Source organism: Haemorhous mexicanus, chromosome 1, assembly GCF_027477595.1.
Source record: "Haemorhous mexicanus isolate bHaeMex1 chromosome 1, bHaeMex1.pri, whole genome shotgun sequence".
NCBI classification, from domain to species: Eukaryota; Metazoa; Chordata; class Aves; order Passeriformes; family Fringillidae; genus Haemorhous; species Haemorhous mexicanus.
Genome location: NC_082341.1, coordinates 43,283,339 through 43,299,832, shown reverse-complemented (window position 1 = coordinate 43,299,832; position 16,494 = coordinate 43,283,339). Strand labels below are relative to the sequence as shown.

The 16,494-nt window shown below is 38.5% G+C and overlaps 1 protein-coding gene across 1 annotated transcript in view; it reads left to right on the top strand.

Annotated features, from left to right (window-relative positions):
- Positions 1–1,294: 1,294 nt before the first annotated feature.
- Positions 1,295–16,494, top strand: part of MRPL3 (mitochondrial ribosomal protein L3) — a 28,098-nt gene continuing 12,898 nt past the window's right edge. Inside the window, exons 1-6 of the mRNA XM_059847527.1 lie at positions 1,295–1,433; positions 3,225–3,403; positions 4,212–4,303; positions 5,084–5,182; positions 9,146–9,245; positions 11,135–11,195. Of these exons, the coding sequence (XP_059703510.1) occupies positions 1,354–1,433; positions 3,225–3,403; positions 4,212–4,303; positions 5,084–5,182; positions 9,146–9,245; positions 11,135–11,195 (611 nt within the window). The 5' untranslated portion in view covers positions 1,295–1,353. The remainder of the gene's footprint in view (positions 1,434–3,224; positions 3,404–4,211; positions 4,304–5,083; positions 5,183–9,145; positions 9,246–11,134; positions 11,196–16,494) is intronic.

Below are 16,494 nucleotides of genomic sequence, written 5' to 3'. Positions count from 1 at the left end.
ACTTCTTGAAAGAACAAGAAGTAAATTCAGGACAAGGAATGCGTGTGAAAGCTACTGGTAAGTTTCTGGGTCACACTTTTGGGTGTGAACACCAAAATAGCCCAGTTACACGCCTCAAGTGCAACACCCCCACACACACATAGCAAAGTGGGGGAGAAGAGGGAGTAGTGGGGTAAAGAGAAGCAAGGACAGATTCCAGTTGACCATGCTGACAGCTCATGTGTCTTTATCAAAAGGGATTTCTGCTGAAACCAGAGGGGAATCCTGGGTTCATACCGCTTCACTATCCTAACTAGTGCACTCTTGGCTGTGCTGGGTCCCTGCCCAGAAAAGGGTGAATCAATTCTGAATACTGATGAAAGCCAGACCACACCAAAGCCACAGTGTCACAGGTACCATCCCTGTGTCAGGCTGCCCAGAACCCTCTGTCTGACCCATCCATTTTAATTTTACCAGGAACTTTCCCTGGCTACACTAATAATTCCACTTCCCATAAACACTGCTGCTGGCTCGCCCTCACACGGCCCAGCCACTGGCTCAGAGCACACAGTCATAGAGTGATGGGATCATTCCGGGTGGGAAAGGCCTCTAAGATCATCGATTCCACCCATTATCCCAGCATTGCCAGGGCATCACATCACCCCATCCTTATGTGCCACATCTACATGTTTTTGTGAACACTCCCGGGACAGTGATCCCGCTTTCCCTGAGCAGCCTGTTCCAATGCTTGACTACCCTTTCCAAGAAGAAATTTTCCCCAATATCCGATCTAAACTGCCTCTGGCAGGACCTCTCGCCCTGTCGCTCCTTTCCATGGAAGAAAAGCCCTGAAGGGGTTAAGCCCGGCACCCCGAGGAAGTTTGACACAGCAGAGTCGCTTCTTCCCGCGCACCACCATACCCCCGAGGGCACCTGCTCTACACCTGCAGGAAGGTTTTGAGTCCATTGTCCCGCAACCCGGTGTGCCTAAGGGTTGCTTGCCAGCGATAATCGCCACCAGCCGCTGCCATTTTCCCGTTTTAGACACGCGTGTGGTGGATTTCACCGCCTCGCGCCTGGAATGCAGGCAGAGGAGCGATGGCAGGGCTGGAACGGCTGAGGGGGGAAGAAGCCCGTGGCTATTTCTGCACGTCCTCGCCCTTGGGTGAGGTATTCCCCCCCTGGTCAGAGTAGCTCCATCGGCCACGGGTGCTGCAGCCCACGCCCACGCTTTGGGGTGATTCGGGAGGTTTTTTGTCACTCTTGAGCTCGGCGCCCGCGGGGCGGAACTCTGTGTCCGGGACAGCACGGAAGGTTTCCAGCGACGGACGCGGCGGGGCCGGAAGGCGGCGGCGGCTCCGCCGGAGTGGCGGCATGGCGGGATGGGGGCGGCTGGCCCGGCTCGGCCGGCGCCTCTGGGCCGCGGCGGCGCCGGCGCCCGCTCCCGGACACAGGTAGCGGTACGGCTGGGAGGGAAAGGGACTGCTTCGGGAAACGGGAGGGAAAGAAGAAGCAGCGGGGAGCAGAGCGTTGCTCGGTCCCTGTCGCAGCCCCGAGGTCGTAGAATGGTAGAACGGCCTTGGTTGGAGGGGGACCTTGAAGGTAATCTAGTTACACACCCCTGCTGTGGGGAAGGACGCTTTCAGCTAGACTAGGTTGCTCAGAGCTGCATCCAGTGTGGCCTTGAACGCTGCCGGGGATGGGGCATCCACAGCTTCTCTGGCAACATTTCAGTGCCTCACCACCCTAAAAGCAAAGAATTCATTCCTAATGTCTAATCTAAGTCTACTGTCTTTCAGTTTGAACCCACTCCCCCTTGTCCTGTCACTACAGGCTCTTCTAAGTAGTTTTGCCTCGTCTTTCCCGTAAATTCCCTTCAGTGCTGGAAGGTGAGGGGCACCTGAGCGGCCCTTTTCCCTCGGCCCGGGGCCTCTCCCCGCCCCTGGGTGCCGCCCTTTGGAGAGGCCTCTGTGTGCAGCGTGCTGGCAGCGCCTGGAAGCTTTGTTCTCCGTGCCTGGGGTTACTGCTGGGGCATTCCAGCCTTAGAAATACTCCCAGCCTGCATGGGAGTTATGGCGGGATAGGCGTGTTCGCGTCCAAAGCGTCTTTGCAGCATAGTGAGCGACTTGACCTGCCGTGTTTTGGGTCACCTTGGCCCGCTGGCCGCGTGCATTCACTGCCTGTACTATTAAATACTCTTCCGTTGGCGTTGCAGAGGATTGAGGAGCAATCAAGCCTTTTTCAGCCCTCGTAACATTTATGGCAGGACACTGAGCTGTTCAGCAGTGTGTGTAGAGTCAGAGAGTTGTTGGGGCTGGAAGGGAGCTGAGGAGCCAAGCTGAGGTCTAAGTTCTTTCTCACAGTGTGACCAGCTCTGAGGTCAGACAAGGTTGCTCAGGGCTTTGTGGTTTTGGGTCTTGAAAGCCTTTAAGGACTGAAACTGCACAGTCCCTCTAGACCCCAGTGCCAGTGTTAAATTGTCTTCAGGCTGAACATTTTTTTTTCCTTAGGTCAAATCCGAATCCCCCTTTGCAGCTTATAGCACTTCTCTCACTGTCCTGGTGTGCACCTCGTGACATGGCCTGCCTCGGCCTTGTCAGTAGCTTTCTCACAAATTATTCCAGGCCACTTGTGGCTGGGATGGTGCATTTCTGCTTTATGGATCTCACTGGGTTCCTTGTTGGCTTGTCCTTCTATCTGGCAGAGGGACACCTTTGCCAGATAGAATCACCACTGCTCCCTTCAAACTTAAGAACAGTGCACTCTTCCCCTCTCAGAGGCCACTGAAAAAGATATTGAACAGGACAGGTTCCTGAATAGAGTCTTGGGGAGCTGTGCTTGTAACTGGCCTTCTAGTAGAGTCCAAACTGTCAGCTGTGACTCCTTCAGCTGACGATCCAGCCAGCTTTTTGCTCAGCTGATGGCCCACCCATCCATGCCATAACATCCTATCTTGGATAGAAGGATGCCACAAGAGATTGTTTTAAAAAGTCTTGCTAAAGTTAAGGTAAACAGTACCTACTGTAATCTCTTTGTTCATGGATCCAGCTGGGGTTTTTTTATCTTAAAAGGAGTGGTTGGTTGGTTGGTTGGTTTGTTTTTGCTTGCTCCCCTTTGGTATAATTCAGAATACTTAGTCAAATGACAGATAATTAGGTGTTTTATAAATTAGATGTAACATACATGTTATGAGACACTTTTTGTACTGATAAAGACACTCAAAACCTTTTCCCACCTTTGGAAAGGGGTCAGCTGGGCTTTGTAGTCAGACACCTCAACAGTTCAACATGGTGGCATGAGCATCTTTCTGAAGAGAATGTGGAGTTCCTCAAGAAGATAACTGCAGAGGAGTACAAAGCTCAGACAACCAGCAAGCTGTGCCCTCTGAAAGACGAGCCATGGCCACTGAATAAGTGGACACCAGGTGAGAAAGTGTCTCTTCTGAAATACTTGTTTATGCTGAAATTAATACTGTTGTTGTGTTGTTGCATTCAGTAACATCAGGATTCTATCTTGTGAAGTATTCTCCTTTTGGCTTTCACATCAATTGTAGATAAGTAAATGTAATACATCAGTTCTCTAAAAAGCTTTTAAAATATTACAAGATGTTAAGAACCTTTAAATAACTTTTAGCTCTTAAAGATAGTTTTTAGTCAGCTCTTGGCCCATCCCACTGCTGTACAACAACAAGATAATAAATTAAGAATTTGTCCAAAAAGTCTCGTTAAAGCATAAAGTGTATGACGTTGAAAATGTTTTTGTTAATATTGCTGGACTCTGAAGAAAAAGTGAAATATAATACATCCCACTTCTGGTCTGTGATTACAATTTCCTATGGACTAGAATACAGAATTAAGGTTTTGAGCTTTCAGAAGGGTCACATCATTTGTGTGGCATACTTGATAGGTTGCCATTGCAAAGACTGTGGTAGGAAAAACCTCCTGCAGCAAATTTTTCAATAGTTAGTTTAGCTCTAATGCATGGGCATTGTATTTTGGAAAAGAAAAACAAACCAAAAGTAGTTGCATTTTCTATCAAACACAACTGAAACAGATAGAGCTTTACTGCTGGTGGGGTTAAAAACCTCCAGCCTACCTGCAAGGATTTAGTGGTGTTTTCTCTCCTTCACCTCCTTAGGAAAGATCAGAGTTAATAGAACTTTGCAGATTATTAGATGAACTGTTTCAATTACTAATTGTGAAGGTGCATCCATGTTCTGTTTTGATCTACAGATTCCATCAGAGTTGGTGTTGTTGCAGTAAAACTGGGAATGATGCCAATATGGACCAAATCAGGAGAAAAACATGCTGTCACACTGCTTAAGGTGAAGTAAACCATAATGAATTTAGTCTCCTATACTGTATTCAGTTTGTAATCCAGCTGTTTCAAGGAAAAGTGAAACTTACTACTTGTGCAGAGTAGGAAATCCTGAAAGAAAGTGAAGATTTCTTTCACTCCTGTATAGTTCACCATGCCCATTCTGTTTATATCCATCCATACTTTCTAGGAGTGCTCTGCCCTGCTGCCTCAGCTATTCAAATGCGGCAGAGCTGTGAGTGGTGTTACCTAGGTGATGCAACAAAGCTGGGGTTAACTATCCCACTTCACTTCTTTTATTTTTCCACCTGTGGGCATGTTGGAATTAGTTTCACCTTGGTTTCTGAGCCTTTGTAGCCCTGGAGCTGCTTCTTCATATTCTCTGGCAGCTGCTCTTGTGATGAAGCCTTTTGCTGACTGGTTGCTGTCACAAGAGGAGCCACCACTGTGAAGGCCATCAGGTTTACAGGGCAAAGCAGCAGGAATCTAAAATGGGGGCTCTTACTGTGTGCTTTGACTGCTTACAATAGGGATTTTGCAGATCTTGTGTGAAAAAGGTGATTACAATTTCTAGACTATTTATGAAATTAGTTTGCCTTATGCTATTTTTTTTTCTGAAATAAGCCTTCAGTTCATTGGAAAAGCAATGTCAGTGGTAAAAACACAACACACTGTCTTACTTTTAGACTGTATCTTCTTTTATAAAAACAGAGACTGACTTTGGTGTTTTGTTGTCTTAATGTGTACAAATCTGTTTATGCTCAGATGAACACTTTCTTTTCTCTAGGTCCAAGATTGCCATGTTTTAAGATATGTTTCAAAAGAAGAGTCAGGTGGAAAAACAGCTAAGCTGCTGGTTGGAGGCAAAAATGTATCTCCTTTTTCTGTAAGTGAAACACTTTGGGTGTCTCTGTTGGAATAGTTGTTTCTGTTGTGATTACAATACAAATGTAGCATAAGTAGACTTCTGAAAGATTTCTTGGCATACAAGCGTGCTTTGTAATTGATCTTTTGTCACATTCACCTTTGCCATTTCCTAAAGTGAGTGTAAATTCTTGGTTAAGAGAATAGCAAGAAGAATTTTTTGAAAGTTTTACCTCTTAATTTTCTAGGAAAGCTGTAGGTTTAGGAATTTGCTTTGATGTGCAGTGTCCTATGCTGGTGAAAGCATTTGAAGGACCACTAGCAGTGGAGAAATGTGTGTTCTTCATGTCTGTGGACATGCACTTGAGATGAGGACTGCAAGATCTTCACTTGTATACTAATTCTAATACACTTCAGGAGCCTGTTGTGAACTTACTCAGCTCCATCAGTTGTTTACAACTTAGTGCTCTAGCTTACTCTTCGGTACTGTCTTTTTAGCTATAGTTCAGCTTTTCCCCAGGTCTGTTGACATTGTTTAGTTTGCCTATAGTTCTGCTGATAAGTAACTTTAAGACTTACTTACCTTTTCAAGAAGATAGCTTCATGATTGTAACTCATCAAAAGCCATATCAAAGCCACTCACTTGTTAAGACATCCCAGTTGCTTGATGTGGAATTCCCAGATATCTCTAGTGGCTGAGGTTGTCTGGCAGAGCTGTCATTCCCCAGGATGAGTTATAGATCAAGCAGGAACAAAGCATTCCCTCAAAGGATGTTTCTATGATGCATTATTTCTATAAAATATAATTTTTCAATTCTTGCAATATCCTGATACTCATTTGTCTGATTTGAGCAAGTAAAAAAATCCCAGGGCTCATGACTATTAAGCAGATTATCTCAGTTCATGATCATGGCTTTTTGTGGGCATAGATTTCCATTTTTCAAATGGATGTTATCCCCGGGCCTCAGAATTATTCTGTATACTTGTTTCTGCTTTAGTGGAGGTAAGAGAAGGAGGACCTTTTTTCATTTGATAGATCTGTTTTTTTAGTATATTCTGCTGATTTTGAACAGGCTTATACTTCAAGGTACCATACATTTATTCAGTTGGTTTATGCCATGTTTGACTAGCACAGCTTGCACTCTTCAGGTGTCTATTCTGTCGCTTCAGTCCATTTCTACCTTCCAGGTATGACATTTTCCTGGAGAAATGACAGCCATGTGTTTTTCTTTCCTATTACTTTGGTCTACGACATGCAAGAGTCATGGGAATAATGTTTTCAAGTTGTATTTTGCTCATTAGACTCCTTAGAGTTGATCTTTTCATTAAGATGGTGTTACCAGTAAATCCAGTATGTTGTCAGAGTAAAAATGTGCCCAAAGTAAGGAGGTATAAAGAAAACTCCTTTTTAAACAGCTCCTATGAAAAATTCTTCAAAGCAAAACTACATAAAAAGTCAACTCAAGGACTTTTTAGTAGTGTAAATTATGTTCAAGACTTTCTTTGGGCATAACTTTTCCCAAGTTAGCTTCTAATAATTTGCTTGAACTTAGACCCATCTTAATAAACAAATTAAATAAATATTCTTTGAGCAGTCTTTGGTGAGGTCCTGAAACTGAACTGATGATGATGATGATGATTATTATTATTATTTTACTGAGCTCTGTATTATTATTTTTGGCATCATCATTTTATTAACTAGATAATTCCTAAGGAAGAATTTGGCAGATTAGGAAGGAAGATTATGTACAGATTATGTGCAGATTTACTTGTTAAGGTACTAAGAAGTGATGTATTTCAGTGGTTTGGCTACAAGTTTGGATCATTGTTTTCCTATGTTTATCAGCCTTCTTATGTGTTTCTTTTCTCTCAGAAGTGTCAGAAGTGAAATAGAAAAGAAAGCCAAATTATACTGTCTTGTATTAGCATAAGTAATTTCTCTTTTGTTAATTCATCATAGGAACATCTGTCTTCCTCAGATTCCTCACATCTACTGGTTTTTAATGAGTTCAATCAAAAGATTTCTTCAGTAATTTTTCTAACAAAGAATTTCCTGTATTTCTTTGAAGTGTCGAATTGCTTTAAAACTCATAGGAAGTGTTGCATTTTTTAGCAAGATTCATTTTTCCTTTTTAGCTTGATGTATTTCACTCTGTTATAAGTGAACAGATTTTTCATGATTTTTTAATGCAAAATTATGCTCAAAAGTAAGTTCTGTCAATGCTCAGACTTTTTTTTTTTTTTTGGTCAAAAATATTTTATATGCTTCCTGTAAGTGAGGGCGTATCGATCATTTTCTTATAATGCTGGAAAGTATTGTTGGAGTTTTTAAAAATAAGGAACATCTGAGAATTCTCTCAGTGTTCCCCTCTTCAATATTGCTTTTTAGGAAGGGTTTGTAAAGACTGAAGTGTTTTGTTTGTAAAAATACGTCTCTGACTTGGCTGTGTGAAGAGGAGGTGCTGTTACAGAAGAACAGTGCAAGGCTACAACCTAGAGTAGGACTCTTGAGATACAAGTGAATTTTACCCTTTGACTTCACCGTGCTCTTCTTCAGCTGTGGTTTCTCTTTCCAGCCACCCATGCTGAGCACAGAGCTCCCCTTGCTGTAGCATAAGGCAGCAGTTTGAGGCAGCTGGAAATAAAGACTTGATATACAGGCACTTAGTAGGAAGTCCATATCTTTTATTTTTCATTCTCACATATAGTTCTGCAGATTATTACAGGTTCCTCACTGATTCATCAAATATTTGTGGTCTTAGGAGAGATTTTGTATGTAGCTGATTCTGGTTTTTTAAAGGCATTTGAAGTATTTTGTACTGTGACCTCAAGTTAACAAATCTCTTGGGAAACATATTTCGCTCTCAAAGACAGATTCATAAACTTAAAATTTCTGGGGTTTTTTCTAAATCAGAGATCCTTGTCATCTTGCTTCCTCGTTCTTCATAAAACTTCCACTGTTCTAACACTTTTCAACAAATGTTCGAAAACAAAAGATGAGGCAACATTTTCAAAACTGTTTTCAGATACAATAAGTAACATTTTTAAAGTTGTCCACATTACTTGCTCTTAAAATACACAAAATAATTTTTGAGAGAGAGGGAACTGCGCAGGAGTTTTAAGAGCAGACCTCAGAGATGAGATTATCCAAGTGTGACAGTATTGTTAGATGCTTAAATTGCTTTCTACCAGAAATCATTTGAAGGAAAATCAGCTGCATATCTTTTTTTTTTTTTTTCCTGTGGCCACAATTCCTGCATCACTGTTTCTATTGCTTGGTTTTGTCTCAGTGGTCTGCTGTTCTGTGAGATGTCTTGCTTAAAACAGCTGAGAATAATTTGAAGTACTTTAAAATGTGTCAGACTCATCTAAAAGCAAAATCCCTGCTTTAGTAGGTCAGCAGTGGTTTGACACTGAGTGTATTTGCTATATCTTAAAATTACGTGGATCATAAACTTGTTGTTACTAATTTTTCTTTTTTTGCTCAAAGACTCAATATTTTCTTTTATGGAAATTTAAGCATTTCTAGAAGTTTCCTCAAGACAAGAATTTTTTTTTCTATGGTTTTGTTAGTTAAATAAATTACATTTATTGTGGTGTTGAACTGAGTCATCAGAAGCTTTGAAAAAGAGAACCTACTTCTAAATTACTACAAAACTCCTTGTAAGCCATGAAAAAAAAGTAGCATCTGTCATCTACATTCTAAATGATTAGTTTCCCTCCTCAGATTTTCAATATCCTCATATATCTCTCATTTATATTAGATAGCTGTTGGGTAACTACTTGACAGAAAATAAAAGGCAGACATTTATTTATTTTTAAATAAACTATATGTAGAGATAAAATGCAAGCCTGAAGATGAAATTTTAGTATGATGTATCTGTTTCTCCAAGTGATGTTGACAGTCTGTAATAGTTTTCTGTGCTAGGTTGAATCTTGGGTATTTTAAGATGACTTCTTTTTTTATGGCTGCTTTTTGTTGCAGAAACCAGAGTCTGCCCATGAAATTTTTAAAGAAGCTGGAGTGCCACGGAAGCAGAAAGTTACAACATTTAATGTAACAGATGACGCCATAATTAAGCCAGGTAATTTTTCTGAGCTACTGAGTATTATGTGCATAATCATTTAGCATCTGCCACTTGTAGACCTAAATGAAGTTATGATGTGTATTTCAGTGTTGTTTTTTATAGAAAATGCTGAATTCTTTGTCTTTACGCACCAGCAAGCTTTTTGCATAGGGAAAATCAGAAGATGGTTTTTACTTTTTGGTTGATGAGATGTAGGATTTTTGCTTTTTCCAGGATACTGTGTTTCCACCTATGAGAAAGGAAATCCAATCCAGATTTGCTCTGAACATTGAGTTAAGAAGTAAATGTCTATAACCTTGACTTATTGAGCATAAATATGGATACAGTTACAGGAAGTTCTGTGTTTATCCTTATGAGAAGGACACTGTTTTGTGGTAATGTTTCTCAGGACCCTGAAATAGCACTTTGAGTTTTGTTTCTTCTTGCTGCATTCAAAAGTAGGACGAAGGCTGCTTTTTCTGTTTTACAGCTTGCCAAGTAAAACACACTAAATCATGTTTATAACAAACATTCTCACTAAAAATCAGTATTGGAAGTTTGGTGATTAAATGAAAAGTTTAATATTTCTGAGGTTTTATTAGGTAGTCTATTTAGGTTGCATTTGTTTTGTGGTTTTTGGCATTTACAGGTATTTTCTGAAGAATTATATAGGGTAGGAAATTCTAATGTATTGCATCTTCATTGCCATTAGCGGAGCTTTTTGCAAGACCTATTTCAGACAGTGCAGTAACTGCTAAAAAACAAATCTGACATGAAGAGGAAGTCTGGATTGATAAATGGAAGCAATAGCTTGAGATAAAGCGGAATTGCAAGTTTTTGATAAACTGGTTTTGCAGTGTGTGTATTTTATACATAACATCCTTAATGTGCATGATTTTGTTTTAGTTGGTAGTTATCCAAATGTGTGGATTATGTAAATATAACATGAAATAATATATAAAAATTTTTATGCTTGAGACTTATGAGAGGTTTACATAATTTCCAGTTTGCATTCATACATATTTGAGAAAGCATGGAAGCAATTGAAAAGACATGAAGCAATTAAAATTTCATTTTTTTAATGGTTGTATACTAGACTGCAAACTAAAATATTCAGCTATATGAATCTTCAGATTAAAGTTCATTTAGAATGAACTAAATTTACAGTTTTGCTTTGTTGGCTTTTTTTAAGCTGCTAATGAAAGAATATTTGCACTTGGGTGAAAAAAAAATCACTGAAGACAAAACAAATCAGAAATTAATATTTTGATACTGCAAGTACTTAAGGAATTAGTGTAATTACAGTGAGGTGAATGATGTCACTGACCTACAGTAGCAGTGTTTCTGCTAAAGGTCAGCATGTAGACAATTCCCCAGTGGAGGAAGCTGTACTTTTGCCAGAGACTTTAGTTTGGAAATGCTGTGTCTTCATAGAGGAAGTGTTGCAAAATTTCATTTTTTTTAATCTCATTTTTTATAATAAATGGGGGGGTGGGGTTTGTTTGGTTTTTTAGTTTATTAAAAAAAAAAAACTCTCCACCTTGTGAAGTACTAGTAGTTCTAAGTGCACCATATTAGTTTTTCTTGCTTAGCATATGTATTATGAGTCTTAACTAATTAGGCACTTTGGTCTTTGGCAGTGTATGAAGGGCAATGTATCTGAATAAAGCCTTGACCCTTCCTGCTAATCTGAAATTGGGTTATATCCTAAGAAGTGTGCTTAAATAGTAAATACAAAGCATCTGTTTCAGTCAATGAGGTTTATAAAGAAAAACAAATAAGATGTAAATAACAAGTTCTGTTTCCTTTCCTGTGACTGTAACCTACCCTGGAGGATAATGACTACTGGGTAGTGGTTTGAGGATTTCAGCACTAAGTGGAACATGGTCTCTCCTCTTCTTCTGCAGGTACTCCTTTGTATGCTGCTCACTTCCGCCCCGGGCAGTTTGTGGATGTTACTGCAAAAACGTAGGTGCCTGAGGATTTATTGTGTCTTAAATCTCTCTCAAAGAGACTGGCTGACTTTTTTTTTTTTTTTCCCCTCTAATTTGACTTGAACCCATGGCTCACAAAAGCTGAAATACAATTGCAACAGTAGTGACAGGAGATTGGCATCCATTCACTCATTGGGTCAAAAATATCAAGTTATATTTCTTGATGAAGTTTGCTCTTGCTTTTGAACAAGACAGGTAGACTATTAATACTATTGAGGCTGAGGTCTGCCTGTGTTGTCTCTCATATGCTCATGATTAGCGTAGGCGAAGAGATACTTTAATACAGTGTCTCTAGTAGGTAAAAATGGAGAATAAATGCTGAAAAGTATTGGTTCCCAAAAAGACTGCTTAATTTTAATTTGGTGAAGAGATGAGAAGAGATAAGTGGACTGAAAGGATAGCAATAAGATAGTGAATACATTTAGCAGTGAAACAGAGCTGTAAAATTCTTTTTTTGTTTGTTTTCTCTCGCATTCCAGCTAATGTCCCTGCCAGGAGTGGCTAAAGATCTTTTACTTTAATGTGGGAGGAATAATTTCCTCTCAGACCGCTGCAAATGCCAAATGAGAGCTTAAGTAATAAGGTGGTGTTCAAAAGAAAAACTGGCATCCTGTGGCAAAGGCTCTTGTCTGCCATACATCTGTGATTTCCCCTGACCAAGAGAGCTCCTGTCTGCATATTTCAGTGCCGTGGTACAAAGATATTATTTGCCATTACATGTTTTATTTTCTCTGCAATGGAGATAGTACCCAGCTGCAGTTGTCTCACATGTAGGGTGTAATACCTATAAATGTCCAATGCTGTTCACAGGATTTTGTATATATGGGGAATCAGTTATATCAACAGAGCTGAGTATGCAATTCTAATAGAGCTACACCTCACTACATTGCAAGCACTCTGTTGAGAGAAACAGTTTAAGGAATTGACTGAAATTAGTATTTTTTCCATGTCAGACTTTCTTATACACTTAGATCTGGCATATTATTCATTCTGCTTGTAAATTGCATTGGTGAGCATCCTGCAAGAGACCATAGCTTGTTTGCAAAACAAAGCTAAACAAAGCTCATGATCATTAGGAATACAGTCATTTAATGGAGATTACGTGTCAGTCTTTGTTAATGCAGAAAAGCTTTGCTTTTCCAGGAGATTTTCCAAGAACTAGGAAAGGGATTTTTTAGCAGTGTAGAAGACATTGGTAAACAGCCACAGGTTATTGATTTGTATCTTGCTTTGAGTATTTGAAAATACTAGCAAGCTAAAAATTGACTGGGTTTTTGGTCCCATTCAGTGAATCCAGTCTTTCTATATTAAAAATTTTTAACCATTTTCTGTAGCTCCCTCACATTCTGATTTCTTCTTCTTTGGAATGCTTCATTTATCATGTTTCCTTATCTCCTGGGCAAGAATTAAGTTATGTTACTACATTTCAATTTTTCTTCTATTCTTTTGGTTTTTTCCATGCAATTTCATACAGCAGGGTCCCATCCAACCTGGGGATGGACTTGGGTCTTTCTGTTTCAGACCATTATGGACTTGAAAAACAGTAATTCCCAAGACGTGCTGTCAAGTAAAAGTTTTTAGAAATATATTTACATTAATATGTACTTTACATTTTTGAGTTTGATGGTAATTTTGCTTTAATTGGAGGAAACTCCAGAGTGTACAGTGTTAGAAACCATGTGGATGAAAATAGCAATGCTCTTGATAAAAGCATGATTAATTGTAATAAGTCCTTTAAAAATGAAAGAAAGTAAATGTCACCTCAATGAGGAGGTAGATAGTATAGTGGAATATAAAGGATATTTTATAGTATAGTGGAATATAAAGGATATTTTAATCTTTTACCAACTTTTAATTGTTTAGATGAGCAAGATATCCTTTTGTATGCTTCCTTCTGCCAAAATGTAAATAAAAAATATGCTCCTTATCTATAAGCAAACTTCAAATTTCATTTCAGAAGTCTTGAGTTAGCCTCTTCATTTGGTTACCAAAATGTAGGGGGTTTTCTATGACTGTCTTCTTTTAATCTTCCCTGCCAATGTTTTTTGTCAAAGTCTTTTGAAATGTTTTGATTCATTTATACCTCTGTAAAGAAAAACACGTTTGCAGGAATGAGAGGGTTCAGTTAAAGATTTATGTTTGCACTTTGTTTTTATTTCAAATCTCATAATTGTTTAGCCTGTAATGAGTGGCTTTTAGGGCACTGAGACTGGGCAGTGTGTCTGCATGCTGTCAATCTTTTATAGTGCTGAAATATTTTCCTTAGTACCTATTTTCAGTAATTTAAAAGCTCAATCCTTAAGTTTAGCCCTGCTAAGCTTGGAGCTAAAATGCACAGCACCATCCAGAAACACCTCTCTCACAGGCTGCAGCTCTGTGACCCCACCTTGAGTACTGCCTCCAGCTCTGTGGTCCCCTCTAGGGATGGAGCACCTCCCCTATGAGGAGAGGCTAAGGGAATTGGGATTGTTCAGTCTGGAGAAGAGAAGGCTTCAGGGTGACCTAATTGCAGGCAGTACCTGAAGGGACCCTGTAAGAAAGAGGGAGAAAGACTGTTTACAAAAGCATGTGGTGACAGGACAAATGGCTTCAAACTGAGAGTAGGTTTGGATTAGATATTAGGAAGAAATTCTTTACTGCTAGGGTGATGAGAAACATCAGAAATGTTGTCAGTCCCAAGAAAAAGCCAACAGTAGTTTTGTTGGAAATGGGCTAGAATTAAGTGGTGAGTCTGAAGTGTTTCTAGTTTAAGTTTTGCTCGATTAACAGTGTAATCTGAGCCTGAATCAGAACTCTCTGTTTGCCCAAAGTTATCTGAGTAGGTAGCTCTAATACTTTTCCCCTGCAGCATTGAAATAATGCTCTTTTAAATTAACTACATTTGAAGAGTAACTACCTAAGTTAATTGTTTCTTAATTAGAGTGCTTTATTCCAGTAGCTTTCTAAATTAAAGATCTCTCATTACGTACTGGCATTTTACTTGCATCAAATCTGGAAAATGAGGGTTTGTACAAAATTAGGTGGTTGACCTCAACACCTGCTTTCCTGCAGGTGAGACCAGAACAACTGTAATTAAACTCTATTTTTAACTCTGCAGAAAGATTACTTTTCTTTTAACTCTTGCATGTCCTAGTTTTTCATATCATCACTGCTCCCTGTGATTACTTTCTGGGAATCAGGCTTCACTCAGTGAAGCCAAGTAAATGAAGTCATTATATTGCATCTGTTGAGGAACAGGGGCATTCTGCTTTTCAAATCTAGTTTTATAAGTCTCATGCATGTGGGGTTTTGTGTTCAGATATATTGTCTAATGTTACTGTTAGAACATTAAAGATGTATAGCCCTTGATTCAAACCAAGACAACAGGTAGAAGATGCCTTAGCGTGATATCACAACAGGGCAAGTAGGATGTCAAACATTCTACTTCAGCGTAGGTTCTTGCTTATCATATTTCAGATACTGTAGCAAAATAGATTCTTTCTGAGTGGATTCTAGTATTTGATTCTGTTAAGTTAATATATAGTACTGGATTAACGTCCTGCTTTGACAGACCTTAATGTTTTTTAAAAATCTCTGCGGGCTTAGGTTAAGTTTGAATAATTACTTTTCTTTTATGGGAGATACTTGCTGAATGTATTCACATGTAGTAATTTTTAAGGAGGGCAGAGAGGGCAGTTAAACAATTTGAAATTAAATGAGTGATATTAATAGCTGACACCTGGTGTCTGTCCAGAAATCAACAAGAATATAATCTTGCATAATATTCATTGTTTTTGTCAGAATAAAAAGTTTAAGAAGACTGTGCAATGCACTGTACAAACCGTTCTCTGATTTTCCATAGTATGTCTTGAATAGCATGCATCTTAAATTCTCTTCCTTGTTTATATAAGATAAATATTAGTTTCAATAGCACATTGCATTTCAAGAATTTAAAATTTTTGCATTAGAAATACAGATAAATTGTCGGTCATGAAAAATGTACTCATCTTTTTTTTTTTTTTTTTTTGCATATTGTGGAGAAATCCACTACTTGTCTGAAAACAGATCTTATTCACATCAGCTTAGGCTGGAAAAACACTGTTCTTTAGAATGCTTGAGGTATATTGCCTGAGCTACTAACTGCCTAGTTGACCAGTTCTAAATTTTATTATAAACTAGATGTTAGTAGTTCCTTACTGTATTTTAAACTTTATATTCAATCTAGATAATCTTATTCTGTTCTTATTCTGGTTCCAGTTTTGTTTCAGATAGAACATGAGTCAAATAAAATATACACTGTGTAATTGTTTGTCTTCTTGACATGTGTTTAAAAAACATTACACATCATTTATTCTTTTTTAAGGTAAAAAAACTCCAAAATAAAAAATAACCTATAGCTGCTTCTCATTTAATTATTTCAGTCATGATGGCTGTGTCATATTGAATTGGAAATTAATGTCAGGAAGTCATAAGGTAAAGTGTCCTTGTAGGTAATTGAGTTATTTTTACAAATAAAAAATGAAACTAATCTGAAACATTATTGAAAATGCCTTGATAGATAGTAAAAAAATAAAAATATGAAAATAAAAAAGTATACAATAAAAATGTTTAAAAAATTATAAAATGCTCCTCATTTCAATATTGTGATATCTTTCCTTGACTTTAAGCTGAATATTTCAGAGACTGAAGATTTGTTTTCATATTCCAGATCAACAGATGCAGGAGAACTTTCAGATTTACTGGAGTACTCTTTTTTTCAGTCTGATCACACTTCCTATAAAGTTCCTAAGGCTTTGGTCTTGTAAAATCTGAGTCTTTGTTCACAGAAAATACATGTGTAATTAGAAGGACCAAGAAGCAAATGAGTATTCTCTACTGCATGAATCATTTAACACTAACAATGCTATCTTGTAATATAATTGCTTTTTTTTGAAGTTATCTTATAATATTTGATGTACTAAACTCTATTTAAAAAATACATCTCTTTCATATATGAAATATTTATGTTTTAAAATTTTTAAAGCACAACTGACAGTATTCTAAATTGTTCATGTTAAAAAATAAGTTGAATGAAATGTTAAAGTGGTTTCATGACATCAGAGATTTATTCTTCTTGGCTAAGTTTGACAGTAGTTTTTACTTTTGAAATGGTAGCTTTCTATGGTTGTGTGGTTTTCTCTGAATTGCAAGGGCATTTCTGCAGCTAAAGAATTTATCATGCCCCCATCATTTAAAGAGAGAATTTATCTGCTCGCTCTGTTGACTGCACACCTGCAACCCACTTGCAGTTGGTT